Below are 17,742 nucleotides of genomic sequence, written 5' to 3'. Positions count from 1 at the left end.
GGTATTAATATAGCTACACTATTTCATCTATCAAAATACACTGTCACTTATGAGCAAGATTTTAGGTAATTTAAATGTTCTTCATCAAATACAGATATGATGATAGTTCAGATATAAATTAAAAACTCAAAATTTATGTTTCTTGAAGACTTCACTCTTTACAGAATTAACAGCAATGAATAAGGTGTCCTGACTGAAAGTCACCTAAAATATTCAAAGATAATGCTTGTATTTTCTTTAATTTTATTTACTGTACTCAAAATGGCCCAGATTTCCTCATATATTCATGATTTCAAACACTGTCTTACTGAATATTTGCGTTTTCTTTTTTATAACTCCATTTTATTCAATAAGTGTTTCCTTAAATGTTCAAATAAATCTGATGTAATCCCTATACTTTATTCATGAGACAAAAAATAAATTCACATCACAAAAAATTTTTGTCAGGTTATCTTGGTTTTGGTTCAGAAAATCTGCAACTGTATGCCTATGCTATTTTCTAAGTATTAATTTTTTTTATTTTATTTTTTATAAACATATATTTTTATCCCCAGGGGTACAGGTCTGTGGATCGCCAGGTTTACACATCTAAGTATTAATTTTAAGATTATTTTAAGGTTCTATAATCTAGAAGCAAGATAAAAGACTTCAGCAGCAGGGGGCAGCATCAGAAAGAGGTAACAAGAGACTCATACCTCCACACAGCAGTTTTCATCCAAGAGAATGTCTCCTTTCTTATCTTTCAGATCCTCACTCACATAATAAGAAATTATGTTGGGTTTTAGTACAAACCAACGTTCAGTCCAATTTTTCCGTTTATGGCCTTTTTTCATCATGTAACCCTACGAAAGATTAAATCTGGTATAAATGCCTGGCCTTTTACCTATTGGAGCCAATATCAGTGGTTCTTGACCTTTGTGGATCTGAACCCACTAAGGATCTATGAAGGCCGGGGGCACTAAATCCAGTCAAATACATGCATATGGAAGTTTACACAGAATTCTGGACATGCAGAGACAACAGTCCACCCCACTCCCCATCCTCCAGTGCTATATACATATAGCCTTAGAACTCCTGGTGCTAAAAGCATTGTGATTTTTTAAATTCTTTTTTTTTAAAGACAGAGATCAGCTTAAGCAGGCTCCACACCCACTATGGAGCCTGACATGGGTCTCAATCTCATGACCCTAAGATAACGATCTGAGCCAAAATCAAGAGCTGGATGCTTAACTAACTAAGCCATCCAGGTGCCCCTGGTTAATAAAAAATTATATATAAACTTTTTATAGTGATTCTCAGTAAATAAAATCTCAATCAATGAAAAGAGTAAACTTGGCCAAATATATCTTTCAACCAAAGGCACCAACCTAGCCTTCTACCGACCTCTCTCTCTCACTACTCTGGAGGAAGAACTCTGCTCCAGATGAACAGAAAAGGAATGAGCAGTTAGGATTCTGGCTTCTAAATGTAGCTTCTACACTCACACTTCATCTAGGCCTATACTTCCTTCCCAGATAGCAGTCACGAAGGTGCATAATTCATATTTTTACTTAAACAAAATGAGACATTATTATAGGTCAAGCCCTTTGGGGTTGTTTGAGAATAGCTGACCTTTTTTCTTTTTTTAAAGATTTATTTATTTATTTATTTATTTGAGAAAGTGCTCATGTGCTCAAGGGGGCGGGCAGAGGGAGAGAGAATCCCAAGCAGACTCCCACGGAGCACAGAGCCTAGTGTAAGGCTCAATCTCACCACCTCAAGATCATGACCTGCGCCAAAACCAAGAGCGAAACACTTAACTGACTAAGCCACTCAGGAGCCCCAAGAATAGCTAACATTTAAGTATTAAATGTACAAGGGCTGATGGCCTATAGTAGACTATACGTTATCATTAAATATTTATTACCTTGCTGTATCATTTGATTATTATGCCAAGTTCTAATCATATACTTGTTCAGTTTCCTAATACTTGGATATTTAAGTAAAAGCTATCTCATACTGAAATTCACCTGTAGTCTGATTATCCTGCCATCCTGGTGGGCCTAGAACTTTTTGGACAGAGACCATGTCTCACACTTCTTTTTAGCCCTAAAAACCTAGACAAATGAAACCTCAATTAATGTTTATTGATGGGAATCAATTAGGGAAAAAAAGCAAAGACAACAATATCACCTGCTGAATAAATAAAAGACCAAGGTAAGGAAATCCCAACTTGGAGTTATTATTCAGTATAATTAGATAATAATTAAGAAATCTGAAAGAGCCACTAAAAAATATATAATTATATAAATTCTATTAAACATTAAGCTTCCCATATGTATATCAGATGCTATGCAGGTCATAATCTATAAAATAAATGCAATTTTGCTATATAAAGGTATTTCTCCCCAAAATAAGGGTATTTTTCCGATTTTATAAAATATACAATCAGGGGCGCCTGGGTGGCTCATTGGGTTAACCCTCTGCCTTCGGATCAGGTCATGATCTCAGGATCCTGGGATCGAGCCCCACATCGGGCTCTCTGCTCAGCAGGGAGCCTACTCCCCCACCTCTCTGCCTGCCTCTCTGCCTACTTGTGATCTCTATCAAATAAATAAATAAAATCTTTAAAATATATATATATATAAAATCATATACATACGTTCATGAATAGACTCATATAAAGTAGTAAGTTCAATAACAAGGAAGGAATAAAGAAGAAAATAAAATTTACAGAAATCCCACAATCCAGATCACTTTTAACATTTTGGTGACCATCTAAGGGGTTGCAAGATACTTCCTGTTCAACAACCTGCTTTTTTCTCTGAACAATATGCCATAAGGATCTTTCAGATCAACAAATATGGCTATACACATAACATTAAAGTACTTCAAAAATAGTAAGAAATGTGTTCACTTAACCAGTCCTTTCAAAATAGTAATTTCCTAATGCTTAAGTGTACTTTAAAACTGTATCAGTAATTTAAAAAAAAAAAAAGCCTTATACAAGACTAGGAAAATAAGAAACTTTATTCCTGTTCTAATCAGTGTAAAAGTATAAATGACTTGTACTCGATGAAAATATCTTATTTCAAACATTCATTCTAAAGGTGAGGAGACAGGACTCTTACCTGTTTCAACACATCTAATATAAGCTCATTAAAGACTTCATTAATCGCCATGGACACTGTCTGCCGATCCATGCCTTTGCTGAACTGTCCATTTCCAATAAGCTCAATCAGTTCCCACACAGAAAGGCCATCTTTACTGTCATCAAAGTTGATTTTATAATGTTCAAATTGTTCTTGCTGCCAACCTCCTCCCATAGCTTCTGTAAGTTTCTTAAGCAGGTATTCAATCTGTACAAAGAAAAATGTAAAAGTATTAATTCCTAGTTTTAAAAAAAACTTTTTTTTTTAAAGATTTTATTTATTTATTTGACAGAGATCACAAGTAGGCAGAGAGGCAGGCAGAGAGAGAGAGAGAGAGGGAAGCAGGCTCCCCGCTGAGCAGAGAGCCCGACGTGGGGCTCGATCCCAGGACTCTGGGATCATGACCTGAATTGAAGGCAGAGGCTTCAACCCACTGAGCCACCCAGGTGCCCCTTAAAAAAAAACTTTTAAACTTAGATATATATCTGTGTTACTTACACTGATATGGTCAACTTAGGAAATGTTTTTTTCCAGTTACAAAAGCATATCTTTAAATAATCATGATATTAATATGGGGAAAGGTATGGATACACTGGTCTTATACTAACCTTATAGAACAAGTAAAGGTTTCAAAAACTGATAACCCTCTAAAAGTACAGTGTATCAGTATGCAAACTGCATACATACAGTACCATACACAAACTAACTGACGTGATTTTATTACTCTCTGTTGGATGAGTATTTCAATATACCAGAATACTGATTTTACTGAACTAATATGCAAGTACTAAATTAAATAAGCATTTCAAAGTAGAATGTACAAGTTAGTCCTCAATTTACAAATTTTCCACATAACCAATTATTTGAAAGTTATAATGCTTCCTCCCATTATAACATTGACAATGTCGGCAACAATGGCTGAACTTCTAGCCCACGCTGGAAAAGCTTATGAAATCCTGAAACACATACCTTTGTGTAGAAATACAGTAGAAAATATTGTTATTGAAGTAGCAGCAGATGAATAAAAGAGTGAGGCAGTAATACTCACTGAATGAAAAATTGGTATCTTATCTTCCAGAAAGCCTGAGTTTCCTACAGCGCTCTTGAATTCAACAGGTCCAAAAATAACCGAATGAATCACTTCTACCTTCCAAATGGCTTCCCCTTCTATTACTGATTTCAGCTGGGAACACCACCATTCGTCCATGCCAATCCTTGTTCCCCACTCCTTTATACCAAAAATCAGTGATAATAACCTACTGCTTTTACTTCCCTAGATCAGTGTTTTTCAAACTGTACATTATAACCCAATATAAAATCGACGTATTAGGTAATAACCACCATTTTCCTTAATGGAATGAAAATATTTGAGTTCACCTATAATAAAGATAAATGTTTTGTGATAAGTTTGGCTTTGTGGTGTGTCTATGTATGCTGGGTCATGAAATAAAATACTTATCTTCCTACAGATTACAGTCAAAAGAGAATGAAAAACGTTGTCCCAGCAGTTCTCAAATCCATCCCTTCCATCTGCCTTGGTTCAGCCTCCCAGTTGGTATCCTTGACTCCAGCATTGCTCCCTTGCATCTATACTGTTAGAGAGATTCTTCTAAAACACAAGCTGAGCCTGTCACCTCCCTCTTTAAATCCTGTCTTGGCTCTGTGTCACCTCAAAGATGAAGGCCAAGCTCTTCTGCATCCCTTGGTGAGCACGACCCTCCCAGCCCCACCCCGGCTTACTATCTGTCTCCAACATGTCTTCCCCCATGCCCAAGGCAGACTTTACACTTCACCATACACAGATCAGAGGTCTCGAGCTTATTCTGTAAAGGGTTAGGTAGTAAATGTGTTAGGCTTTGTGCATCTCTATTATAATTTACTTTGTTTTGGTTGGTGTTGGTTTTTTTTACACTTTAAAAATGTAAAAACTATTCTTAGCACATGGGCTATACAAAAATAGGCTATGGGCTAGATTTAGCAATGAGCCATAGTTTGCCAACACCTGCCATAGATTATAAAGAGTTTACCAACTTAACACACTTTTTTATGCTTCTACACCTTTCCCCATGCTGTCCTCTCTGTTTTGAATACCTCTCTTCATTTCTATATCCAGCTAACTGGTATTTATTCAAAATCTGTATCATGTAGGATATTCCTACTTAAAGTGAGGTATGTGGAACAATGGCAACAGCACCACTTAGAAGCCTGTTAGAAGTGAAAAATCTTGGACCCTACCAAAGATGCAAAAATCAAAATCTGCTTTATAACAAGAACCCCAGGTACTTCCCCATGCACACTGATGTTGGAGAAGCACTGCTCTAGCAAAACAGCTCTGACCAACCCTAATCCAGGTCAGGTGGTCTTCTACGTCACTAAACTTATCATACTATACTGAAATCATCTCTTTTCTTCCTTACCATTTTCTGAATTCCTTATACAAGGGACCATGTCCCACCCATCTTTGAATCTCCAGAAATCAGCATCATACCTAGAATGTGGTAGAGCTCAATTAATGTTTATTAAACTGAAATAAACTAAGCTAAGCCTCAATTTTTCATCTATGAAATGGACATAGTAACACTTGTCATAAAGAACTACTATGAGGATAAAATGAGACAAGTACTAATTATTTTGTATAGTGTCTGACACAGTATGTACCCCATCAACATTACTTCCTTTTGCACTGAGTATTATTCAAGCATTTAAAATTACATTTTAGGGCGCCTGGGTGGCTCAGTTGGTTAAGCGACTGCCTTCGGCTCAGGTCATGATCCTGGAGTCCTGGGATCGAGTTCCGCATCAGGCTCCCAGCTCCACGGGGACTCTGCTTCTCCCTCTGACCTTCTCCTCGCTCATGCTCTCTCTCACTGTCTCTCTCTCTCTCAAATAATAAATAAATAAAATGTTTTATAAAAATAAATAAATAAATAAATAAATAAATAAAATTACATTTTAGGGGACACCTGGGTGGCTCAGTCAGTTAAGTGGCTGCCTTCGGCTCAGGTCATGATCCCAGGGTCCTGGGATCAAGTCCCACATCAGGCTCCTTGCTCAGAGGCGAGCCTGCTTCTCCCTCTGCCTCTGCCTGCCACTCTGCCTACTTGTGCTCTCTCTCTGACAAATAAATAAATAAAATCTTTAAAAATATATATAACAAAATAAAATTACATTTTAGAAAGCATTTATGAAATAACATAAAGAAGAATGCAAAATTAAATTTACTTATAATTTCCACTGCATAAAGAGTCTACAAATATTTTGACAAATACTAGAGGAAAACATAGAAACAGTAAGTCTAATTTGTTACAGATAAGATTGTGAGTTAATTTTTCTTTCTTTTCTTTGCACTTCTGCTAATTTGGTTGTAATGATGTCTGTGAAATAATGTATTTTAGCAGAGAAAGAAGGGCAACAATAGGAAAAATGTGCTTGCAAAGAAATGTACATCCACAAAATATCACAGAGTCAAAAATATCAAGAGTTCTATGGATTTAATTTGATAGAATACTATAAATAAGTCCTCTGGTGTGGAAATGATCTTCTCTTCTAAATCTAGCATATGGTAGACAATCAACAATGTTTACTTGTTGGAGAAAAAACACACTTAAATCTTTCCTTTCTCTTGTTGGAAACAGATCATGTACTATTAAGCTTATCAGACGTTATTACTTTCCTGGCTTTTAAATAGAAGTATAGGGATGGGAGAGGGGGGCTGGCTATCTCAGTCCGTAGAGCATGTGACTCCTGATTTCAGGTTGTGAGTTCAAGACCCACGTTGAGTAAAGCTTACTTTAAAAAAAAAAAAAAAAGTTCATTTGCACCTGGCCGGCACCGTTGGTGGAGCATACAACTCTTGATCTTGGGGTTTTTAGTTCAAGCCCCACGATGGGTGTAGAGATTTCTTAAAAATAAAATCTTTTAAAAAAAGAAGAAGTAGTAACAGGGATAGTCAGTGGAGGAGAGAGAAAAAAAAATGGTCAACAAGACAGAGAAAAAAGAGAGGAGGAGAGAATGGGGCAGAAAAGAAACGGAAGAAAGATTATCGACAAGAAAAGATTAAAGAGAGACGAGAGAAAAAGTCAAAAAGGACATTAAGATAAATAAATGCCCAAAGTAAAATATCTTAGAGGCATTAAATTAACATGCACAGAACTTCAGTCTCCCTAACGCAGCACAAAGAAAGGCCCAGGCTGTCTGATCACATGTTTTAGTAGTAAAGCCAACAGAAGGTACGTACACGCATATGGTCACGTGTACACGCATGACAAAAAAATGGTGCATCTGAATGACCATTCATACTACAGTCAGGAAACAGCCTCAGCTTTTTCTCACATACCACTGTGAATACACCCAAGTCCCTCCCACTCCAAGCTTCAGTTCCTCTTATATATGGAATGGTCTTTTATAATGTTAGTAACTCAGAGTGCCTATTAGTAGGAAACTCAGCTCTAGAGGCAGCCTCCCAGGTTCCTCCTGAACCTTCTGAAGGTGCATTCCCAAAGCCTTTTGAGTTTGTCATCAGCACTGAGCATCTGCCTAGACTGTCCCAGGCAAATTATCTAGATTCATTTCCTGCTGACTTTCAACGCAATCATATACTTATCATTAGCAAATAATTGAAGGACCTCTTAATTCATTATATTGGGACAGGGAGACAAACATTACCATTCTCAACTACTCAATTGTACTAAATAATAAATCACGTGCCACCGTGTTAGTATCAAGTGGCCTGCATCAATTCTAAGAGCTCATTCAGTTTCAGGAAGCAGCTTACTTCCTCCTTCCAAGCAAGTTTCACCAAAAATAACAAAGAATGAACTTTCAGGCTGCATGTGATTTTTAAGGCCTTTGGCTCCAAAAATTATTTTGTTAAAAGTTCTTTCCCTGTCATCATTAAAAATGGCCTCCATTGGCTTAACAACAACTCAGGTTTTATTTCACTAAGGGTCTCTAAAAACTATTTTAGGTTTGTATTTAATTGCATCAAGACAATTCTTCCAAATAAGCCCATAACAGATACATCCTGTTTTGTTCTTGGCTCTGTGGAAAATGAATACTAATAAAAAAACTACCGACACACATTTCCAGGAATGTCATTTGACAAAAATTACAGAACCATCTTAAACGGGAACATACTGTATCTTGACTTCTACATGATTAACTCACTTAAATATTTAATATTTGACTATTTTATATATATATTTTTAATATATATAAATATATATATTTAATATTTTTGACTATTTTAACACTACTTTCTAGGTGATGGGAAACAGAGTCAAAAGCATTTATATAACTTATGTCATTCATATAACTACCACTGTTATTTATATCTTTTATAGCATTAATCGAAGCTAGAGAATAAAATCTTAGTTAAAAACATTCTAGACTTGAGGCACCTGGGTGGCTCAGTGGGTTGGGGCCTCTGCCTTCGGCTCAGGTCATGGTCTCAGGGTCCTGGGATCGAGCCCCACGTTGGGCTCTCTGCTTAGTGGGGAGCCTGCTTCCCTCTCTCTCTGCCTGCCTCTCTGACTACTTGTGATCTCTGTCTGTCAAATAAATAAATAAAATCTTAAAAAAAAAAAATTCTAGACCTAAACAAAATACAAATAATCATTATGATAGATGAATAACTAGAAACATAAAAATTACCTTAAATGTATAAAGCCTAAAAACTGTTGGTAAGATTACAAATTAAACTCATACATACACTCGTGACAAATTAAGACCTTATATTCCAAATTTTGTTTTTAAAATATGCCTGTCTTTACATTAGATTTTATTAATGTAATAAAATCCAATAATTTTTAATTTTTATTAATTAAAATTAATAAATTTATTAACTAGTCTAAAACTAGTTCAAAGCATGTTTTTAAAAAATGTTACTAAAGTATTTAGGAAGGAAGCAAAACGTAACAGACAATAGCCACTTTTTTAACTTATTTATCTATCAGAGAGAGAGAGAGAGAGAGAGGGCGAGCGAGCAAGCACAAGCAGGGGAGTGGTAGGCAAAAGGAGAACCAGACTCCCCACAGAGCAAGGAGCCTGATGTGGGACTCGATCCCACCACCCTGGGATCATGACCCCAGCCGAAGGCAGACATGTTAAATAACCTAGCCACCCAGACATCCCCAGACAATGGCCACCGTAAGAAATATTATGATTCAGTATTTTCCATAAAATAGTGTGACCTTGAGTTTACAGTGCTTGGTCCAAGGACAAGAGATGTGCTAAGAGCTTAATAAATACAAAGCTGTATTTTAAACTTCAGGAGGCTGGTTCAGCAACCGGACAAAGCAATTCCACATAAATCTCTCCCAATGATTCCTTCTTTCCCCACCAAGTACTCCAGGCCACAGAGAAATTCTAGATCTAGGCAGAAATGCTGAGAAGAGTTAAGGATGTCAAAACAGAGTAAGTCCAAATAGTATCACTGACAAGGTATGCTGCCTGCCTATTCTAAACAAGTCAAAGAGAGGTTACTCCCTTTTCAACTGAGATTAATTTGTTTAGAAAGAGGAACAGAGGGGAAAAAAAATCTAAACATTCTAACAGCTTGGTTTTTTCCCTAAATGAATAAAATAATATATAAATCTAATTTAAACAAAAAATATTTTATATAAATAAATACTAGATAGCATCTGGTAAAAATAAGAAAAGAAGAAAAGAAAAGACAAAAGAAAAGAAAGGAAAGGAAAGGAAAAGAAAGAAAAAGGAGCAAATACGTTACTATCAGCCCGCAAAGATAAAGTAAGAGACCCACACCACCTCCAGTGCCAAAGAAAACACAAACAAATTTAGAACACAGAGTAACTACAAAATGTCTTAAAAGGCAATACTGGAAGTTTATTAGCATAATTCTTTCAAGCAACAGCTAGGTTTTTAAAATGCCATCAGTACATCTTTTCAACACCTATCAATATTCCATCCCCTTCTATATGTCTCTGTATTAAGCTAGACAATTTTGGTGTGCAAGACTCTACAGCACATTTTATTCCCTATATCTCCTTTACCATACATGCACTATTACATAATTATTGTTACTAACACTAAGAAACTGTTCCCACCACTACAGTAAAACTGTGTTCTACCTGATTACCAATGACCACCTAATTAGTAAATCCAAAGGCAACTTCTTACTCATCACCCTCTAATTTTTCTGTTAACATCTAATGCCAGTAACTACTTTCCCGCTTCTTAGAACTTTTTCTTTCTTTGGCATCCATGACTCAACACTCTCCCAGTTCTCCTCCCACCTTATAGACTATTCAATTCAGCTTCCTGTATCAAATCTACTTCCTCTTCCTGCTACAAACAGTCCCAAAGTTCTGTCCTCAGCCCTCACTTCTCCCACAACAGTTTCTTCTTCCCTGATCTAATCTACTTCCATGGCTTCTCAATCTCTGTCTAAAGTCCGGGCCTGGGGTGCCTGGGTGGCTCAGTGGGTTAAAGCCTCTGTCTTCAGCTCGGGTCATGATCCCAGGGTCCTGGGATCAAGCCCCACCTGGGGCTCTCTGCTCAGCAGGGAGCCTGCTTCTTCCTCTCTCTCTCTCTCTGCCTACCTCTCTGCCCACTTGTGATCTCTGTCTGTCAAATAAATAAAATCTTTAAAAAAAAAAAAGTCCAGGCCTCTCACAAGCCCTAGAAGTCCACTTCCAGTTGAATACAGGACAGCTCCACAAATATGTTCCACCTAAAATACCAATATATCCAACCCATCATCAGATACCATATCCCCAATTTATTCATAATCCAGTCATTCATTCATACACACACACGCGTGCGCACACACACACACACACATTTAGTGAGCACTTATCATGGGGCTAGACAGTATGCTAAATGCTTCACATCATCAAATATTTCAGTCCTCACAAGAGTCCAATAAATGGAACAGTTTTCCCCATTTTACAGATGGGGAAACCCAAAGAGCTTAAGTAATCTCTTCAAGGTCACATAATTAAAAAGTGGTAGAATTGGGATTTAAACCAGGCAATCTGATTTCAAAGCTCATGCTTTTTTTTTTTTTAAGATTTCTTTTTTTTTTTTTTGACAGATGGAGATCACAAATAGGCAGAAAGCAGGCAGAGAGAGAGGAGGAAGCAGGCTTCCTGCTGAGCAGAGAGCCCAATGCGGGCTCAATCCCAGGACCCTGGGATCATGACCTGAGCTGAAGGCAGAGACTTTAACCCACTGAGCCACCCAGGCGCCCCTCAAAGATCATGCTTTAAACAACCACACTATATTACCTTCTGATTGTCAAGGCCTGAAATTTATCCATAGTCCTACACAGCCAGGCACTATGAACTTCGTCCTGTCACCTCCGAATCTCTCCCATCTGACCTTTTCCACTCCCACTGACATTACCATACTTCAGTCCTCAGATACCAGTTACCTTCTCTCAACTTCCCATCTCCTTTCTCTCCGTATTTCATTTATTTACTCGTCACTCTCTTGTTTAAAAATCATCAGTGGCTCAGAGTTCCCCACTGCCTACAGGATAAAGTTAGAACTCTTCCTAGCCTCATCTAGTACCACTCCTCTTCATAGCCATCATGTTCCAGTTAGAAAAGGCATGTGTCATTCTTTTTGACTGCCTAGCATCTAATCCCCTTCTTATGTCTAGGCAATTCCCTACCACCCAATATAGAAGCTAAAAATCCAAATGGATCTTTTACAGGCCTGCTTTGCAGCTACCTCATGGTACCTGACACAGGCCATACCAATCAGATGTGTTATCCCGACTGAACTGGAAAGTGGGCACAGAGAATTCTCTCTGGTAGCAAGAACAACTGCAGGAAGACTGGAGTCCTGGGCCACAAAAAGTGTGCAGGGCCAGAGCTGTCCCACAGCACAAGTACAGTCCCCACCCTCTGGAGGCAGCAGCGTTTTCCTTGTGATTCCTCACTGGAGTGAAAAGTATGGATCCAGACTGATAGCATTCAAACCTGGTTTCTCAGCCATCATGACCACTCTGTGAGCTACCCAATATCCTTTCTGGCATCACTCAGTCCGTCCAGCTGTTTCTCAGTAAGCTTCCTGACTAGCTCTTCAGACAAGTGGAATACCTCACTCACCTCAAAACATGCCCTTTGCTTTCCTGACTCACATGACCTTGCCCCCTGTTTCTTCCACCCAGGATTCTTCTCCATGAGTCAAAATTCTTCCTATCTTTTAAGGCCCAGCACAAGTGCTACTTTCCCCATAAACATAAAAGCAAACATTTAATGACCACTTTCCAAAGGCCAGGCATTCTCCTTGTCCAATCTTCACAAGAACAGTAGGAGACAGATACTAGCATTAACCCTATTTTATAGCTGAAACTACAGCAAAAACAAACAATGTATATCACCCAAAGTCACATGGCTAGTGAACAGTGATAGAGCTACAATTCACATCCAGGAAATCTGACTGCAGACCTCTGCCCTTAACCAGGGAACGGCAAATGATCGACTCTAGTCCATCAGCCAAACCTGGCTTATGGCATGTCTGTATACATCCAAGACCTAAGAACAGTTTTTGCATTTTCAAGTGGTTGGAGGGAAAAAAAAAAAAGAATAATGTTTCATGACGCATGAATATTATATAAAATTCACAAATTCACATTTCAAAGTCCGTGTTACTAAAGCACAGCAACATATGGTCTATGGCTGCTTTCTTACCATAACAGCAGATTTAAGTAGCTGCAACAGAGACAGTACGGCCCAAAAGGGCACAAAGCCTCAAATACTTATTGTCTGGTCCTTTATGGAAAAAAAGTTTAAGACTCTACTTTTGCCCATTCGATTACATTGCCTCTTACAAAGCTTTCCTTCCTTACTTCCCCACGCTGGAATAAATCTTTCCCTTCTCTGTATTTGCATGGCCTTTGCACCTCTCTTATAACAGGTAGCCTATTTTGCTTCGAATTACACTTGACTTACTTTTTTCTTTGAGTAGACTACAAATTCCTTGAAGGCAGGAAGTAATCTTTTTCACTCTGCATTCCTCTTGGCACCTTGCTTATTGTTGGCAGTCAACAAATGCTGGCTAACTTTAAATAAAGTACTGCAGTATGAACTTTTAAACAGATTTTCCTAACACAAATATGAATCACAGAAATCACAGACTCTGAATTGACAGGATGGGTAACAAGAGGCCCCCTCAATCACTGCTGGTAGGTGTATAAATTGGTACAGCCTTTCTGACAGGCAATACTGCCTGTTCAGCAAATACCTTGAAAGTGTGTTTTTTAGAAGTCAGAATTCCACTGCTGGAAATTTGTCCTAAGGAAATAAGCAGCCTAATGTGCAAACATGCAACAACAGTAGTCCCAGCAGCTGACGCATTTACTGAGTACATCCTACATGCCATGTACTGAGCTAAGTCCTTTAAATGCAGAACCTCCTAACCCTTAAACACTGTGATGAGCCCTATTTTATAGGTGAGTAAATTAGAACTCAGGAGGTGAAATAATTTGTCAAAAGTTAAGGAATGGGGCGCCTGAGTGGCTCAATGGGTTAAAGCCTCTGCCTTCGGCTCAGGTCATAATCCCAGGGTCCTGGGATTGAGCCCCACATTGGGCTCTCTGCTCAGCGGGAGGCCTGCTTCCACCTCTCCCTCTCTGCCTACCTCTCTGCCTACTTGTGATCTCTGTCAAACAAATAAATAAAAAAATCTTAAAAAAAAAAAGTTAAGGAATGACAGATTTCTTTTAAGGGGAGCACTACAGCTGATTGTAAATTCTGTGAATTAGTCTTTTCTATACTTACTACTATAATAAGAATGCATTACATATGTAATTTTTTAAGGCAGTAAGATAGCACAGAAACCCTCCTCCTGTCTTTTTTTTTTTTTACTTTGGAAGCTCAGGGAAAGTAAGTCAAAACAGAATAAGCAAATGCCCTTTTTCATTTACTTTGGAAAGCACAATAAAAAGTCACCATTCTGGACTTTGAAATGAGGATAGTATTTCCTCACACGAAACAGCCTTGAGAATAACACTGTGGAGTCTATGCTTTCCATACAGCATCACTCAGCCAATTTTGCCCTGCTCTCCTAAAATGCCATACTGGTTTTGCGAATATGTAAGTAGACAGAAAATTATGTTGTAACTTGTACTGAATAAAGACTCTGGATATGAAGACGGAGTCATCCATAATTATAGCAATTTAGAGAGGAAAAGTCCCACCCTGTCTGCAAATCTCCAGGATATGACATGACCCCAAATCACTGAGTTTTGGACTTTTTTGGACTCGGGCTGTTTTGCCTCTGATCCAAAAACACTAGTCCTGGATCTCCTTCTATATCTACACTGAATTAGCAATACTTCCATGCTAGATCTATTAAGTACTATGATGACCACATAAGACTCTCCCAGAGCCACACCTTACCTCTTCTGGCACAATAATTAATGGATACTTGTCCTCAGATAAAAAGTTGAAAATAACCCATATTTTAAATGCATCTTCTTCTGTAATGAGCAGAGGACTCTTGGTGAGGTTCTTTTTGACACAAAGGGTCCAACACATCCTATTGAATTCAATCTTGTCAAAGTTGTCTTGGACCTAAAAAAGAATGAGTTAAAATTTCAGTGAAAAAATTCCAATGAGTGAGGAAATATTCCAAAATATGCAGGATATAAGCCAAATAGAACAGATACAGGTTTCCATTTTAACCAATCCAATTAACCAATAAGCATTTTCTAAGTACTTGCTTGTGTACCACACTTTCAAAAGCCCAATTAAGAATGTTATATTTAGAGGGACAGTAAAGTAACATCTACCTGTCCAAATCACTCACTTGGCACATAAAATACTAGCTTGTTGAATAGTTATTTTTTTGCATGTACACATTCTCTTCTAAATAAAACTACCAACCCTGGTACAGAGGAGTAGAGAATGTCAATTACTCAGTATGAGCCATATGCAAATATCTCATCTCTACCTGTACAATCAAAGAAGACAATTTCTTTTTGGGGGAAAGGGAAGCTTTAATTGAAGTTCTAAATTCTATTCTAATTCTAAAAATTTTGAATTTCTAAATTGAAATTCTAAAATGACAGCCCTGCCATATAGTCATTCAATCATGCATTCGATATTCCCTCAGCATCTACCATGAGCCAAGTACTATGCTATAAATTAAGGATGTAAAGATTAAGAACTGGTCTCTGCTCATAAAATATTCAGTTTATTAGGGAAAATAGATATGCAGCAGACAAATCCTAATATAATACCATGTATAATGCAATAGTTTTTTACTCATTCAACAGATAAGATTTAGATAGTAATTATTATTTGCTAGGGATAATGCAAAGATACTTAATATAATACTAGCCCATGTCTCCAAGTAATGTCAAGACAATTACAATATAGTGTGGTAAGTACTATAATAGAGGTAAGCAGAGGGTTCTGTGGGAACACTGAGAAACTAATCTAATCTTAAGAACTGGGGGAAGATTTGCAGAAAAAGTGACATGACAACAGAGTAGAGTCCTAAAGGATCATTGAATATCAAACAGTTTATAGTTACTATGGAAAACAGAATGGAGGATCCTCAAAATAATTTTTTAAAAAATGCCATATGACCCAGCAATTCCACTTCTGGGAATGTATCCAAAGGTAACAAAAATGCTAACTCAAAAAAATTTCTGCATCCCCATGTTCCTAGCAGCATTATTTACAATAGCTAAGACATGGAAAAACCTAAATGTTCATCGATAGATGAATGGATAAAGAAGTTGTGCTGTATCTCAATCCCAGGACCCGATCAGGACCTGAACCGAAATCAAGAATCAGACACTTAACTGACTGAGCCACCCAAGTGCCCCTTACAATCTGCATTTAAAATCCATATCCATAAGGAAAATGTACTAGAGAAGGCAGAATGGGTGGCAGGACAATATGAACAAAGCATTTCTTTTTGGAAAGAGAGAAACAAAGTGCTATGTGGACCATAAGGAAGAAGTCACTAACTGACAGCAGTGAGAAATTTCTCTTGATCTCTACCTAGAATTTGTGGTGGGCACACCAGTTCCCCGGGAGTACGAAGATATCCTTTATGCTCTGTTTTCAGTATCCTGTCTCAGTCTGACACCATTTCCCACACCCCAATTGTACACAATTGATCTCACGAAGGGAAAGCAGTAGATGCTGCCTCAGCTTGTTTTTCTTTTCTTTTTTTCTTTAACACCATTTATGAAGACTTTTTGTGTGTATGTTTGGCATTTTATATTCAGTTTCTGACTTAAACTTTATAGTAACCATGTAAGGCCAAATATTGCCCCTATTTTACATATTAGGAAGTAGAGGTTAAGAAAAATTGAGTACTTTTACCAAGTTCACATGGCTTGTAAATCTGAGGAAACAAAAGTTCAGAAAAACTGCATACCAAGTTCACATGGTTGGTAAATATAAAAACTAGAGCTTAAATCAAAGCTCAAATGCTGTATCTTTCCACTATGCTAAACTGCTTACAAAAACTCAGTAGATGGAAGACCTCTATGTGATAGAAGACATCTCTACAGGACTTGTTTCACAGGTCACCACCATCAACTCTATCCACCTGCACCCCTAAAAAAACTTTGTGGAAATCACATGTATACTAACGCATGTAGCCTTACCCTGAAGAACAAGAAGTGATTCTACGTGTATTATCTGATGAATTATAGGGTTCCTGAGGGGGAGTGGCTAGACTTATGGCTAGAAAAGCAAACAAACCAAATCACAAACAGCTTTGTAATTTTAAGAAACAGACAATAAGAAACAATTGAAGGGTTTTAGAGCAGAGAATGAGAACAGGTCATCAGCTGCCCTGATTACTACTTTGCAGAAAGATGGTATTTGAGGCAGACCTTGAAGTATATGAAGAGTGCAAGGGAAAGTATTACAAAAGACAGAAAAGGAAATGGCATGAACAAAGGTATGGCAGAAACATCACACCAACCAAATTTAGGGAATAGTCACAGGATGGAAGGAAAGATAAAGTTTCCAATTATGAGCATCTTCAACCTGAAGGTCTGGTAAGATATTTAGATGGAAGTGTCCAAAGACAAACAAAGTGAAATGTAGCCTAAGAGGAGAAGCAGATCTGTGAATCAACTGTGTGCTGTTGACAACAGAAGCCATGATAGTCAATGAGATCACTGACACAATACGTAAATCGAGAAAAGAGATGGGATCAAAAAACAAAACCTCAGGGCATACAGACATTTACGAAGCAAGAGGAGGAAGAGAAATTATGATGACCAAAAGAACAATCAAAGTGGTAGAAGAATCACAAAGATATGAAAATTGAGTGAGGAAACAGTTAAAGTTTGATCAATAGTGCCAAATATTACAGAGATTAAAAAGGAGTTGTTTGAGAAAAGACCACTGGTTTTGCAACTTAGTGCTTACTAGTTACCTTCAAGATAGCCAAGAAGTTTGGGTAAAAATCAGATTGCAACGACGTCAGAAACCAAGCAAATTCTCCATAAATTTTCCCAGGAAATAAATAGTGGCTTTTTGATCCAAATCCATCATATAACTTAATTTTAATAAATTATCTGTTTGGCTCATTCCTTTCTCTAAAATTTAATGCACTATTCTTTAGTTTAATCATGCTCAAGAATAAAAACATACTAAATAAAGGC

General features: G+C 37.5%; 1 protein-coding gene across 2 annotated transcripts in view; it reads right to left on the bottom strand.

Moving 5' to 3' along the window:
* Nucleotides 1-17,742, bottom strand: part of SWAP70 (switching B cell complex subunit SWAP70) — a 65,050-nt gene that overhangs the window by 13,913 nt on the left and 33,395 nt on the right. For both annotated transcript variants that reach the window (XM_047691802.1, XM_047691803.1), the window contains 3 exons: nucleotides 14,504-14,677; nucleotides 3,111-3,338; nucleotides 696-842 (listed from right to left, as the gene is read on the bottom strand). In XM_047691802.1, coding sequence (XP_047547758.1) covers nucleotides 696-842; nucleotides 3,111-3,338; nucleotides 14,504-14,677 — 549 coding nt within the window. The remainder of the gene's footprint in view (nucleotides 1-695; nucleotides 843-3,110; nucleotides 3,339-14,503; nucleotides 14,678-17,742) is intronic.

Source organism: Lutra lutra, chromosome 10, assembly GCF_902655055.1.
Source record: "Lutra lutra chromosome 10, mLutLut1.2, whole genome shotgun sequence".
Taxonomy (NCBI): Eukaryota; Metazoa; Chordata; class Mammalia; order Carnivora; family Mustelidae; genus Lutra; species Lutra lutra.
This window is presented reverse-complemented; position numbering and strand designations above follow the sequence as displayed.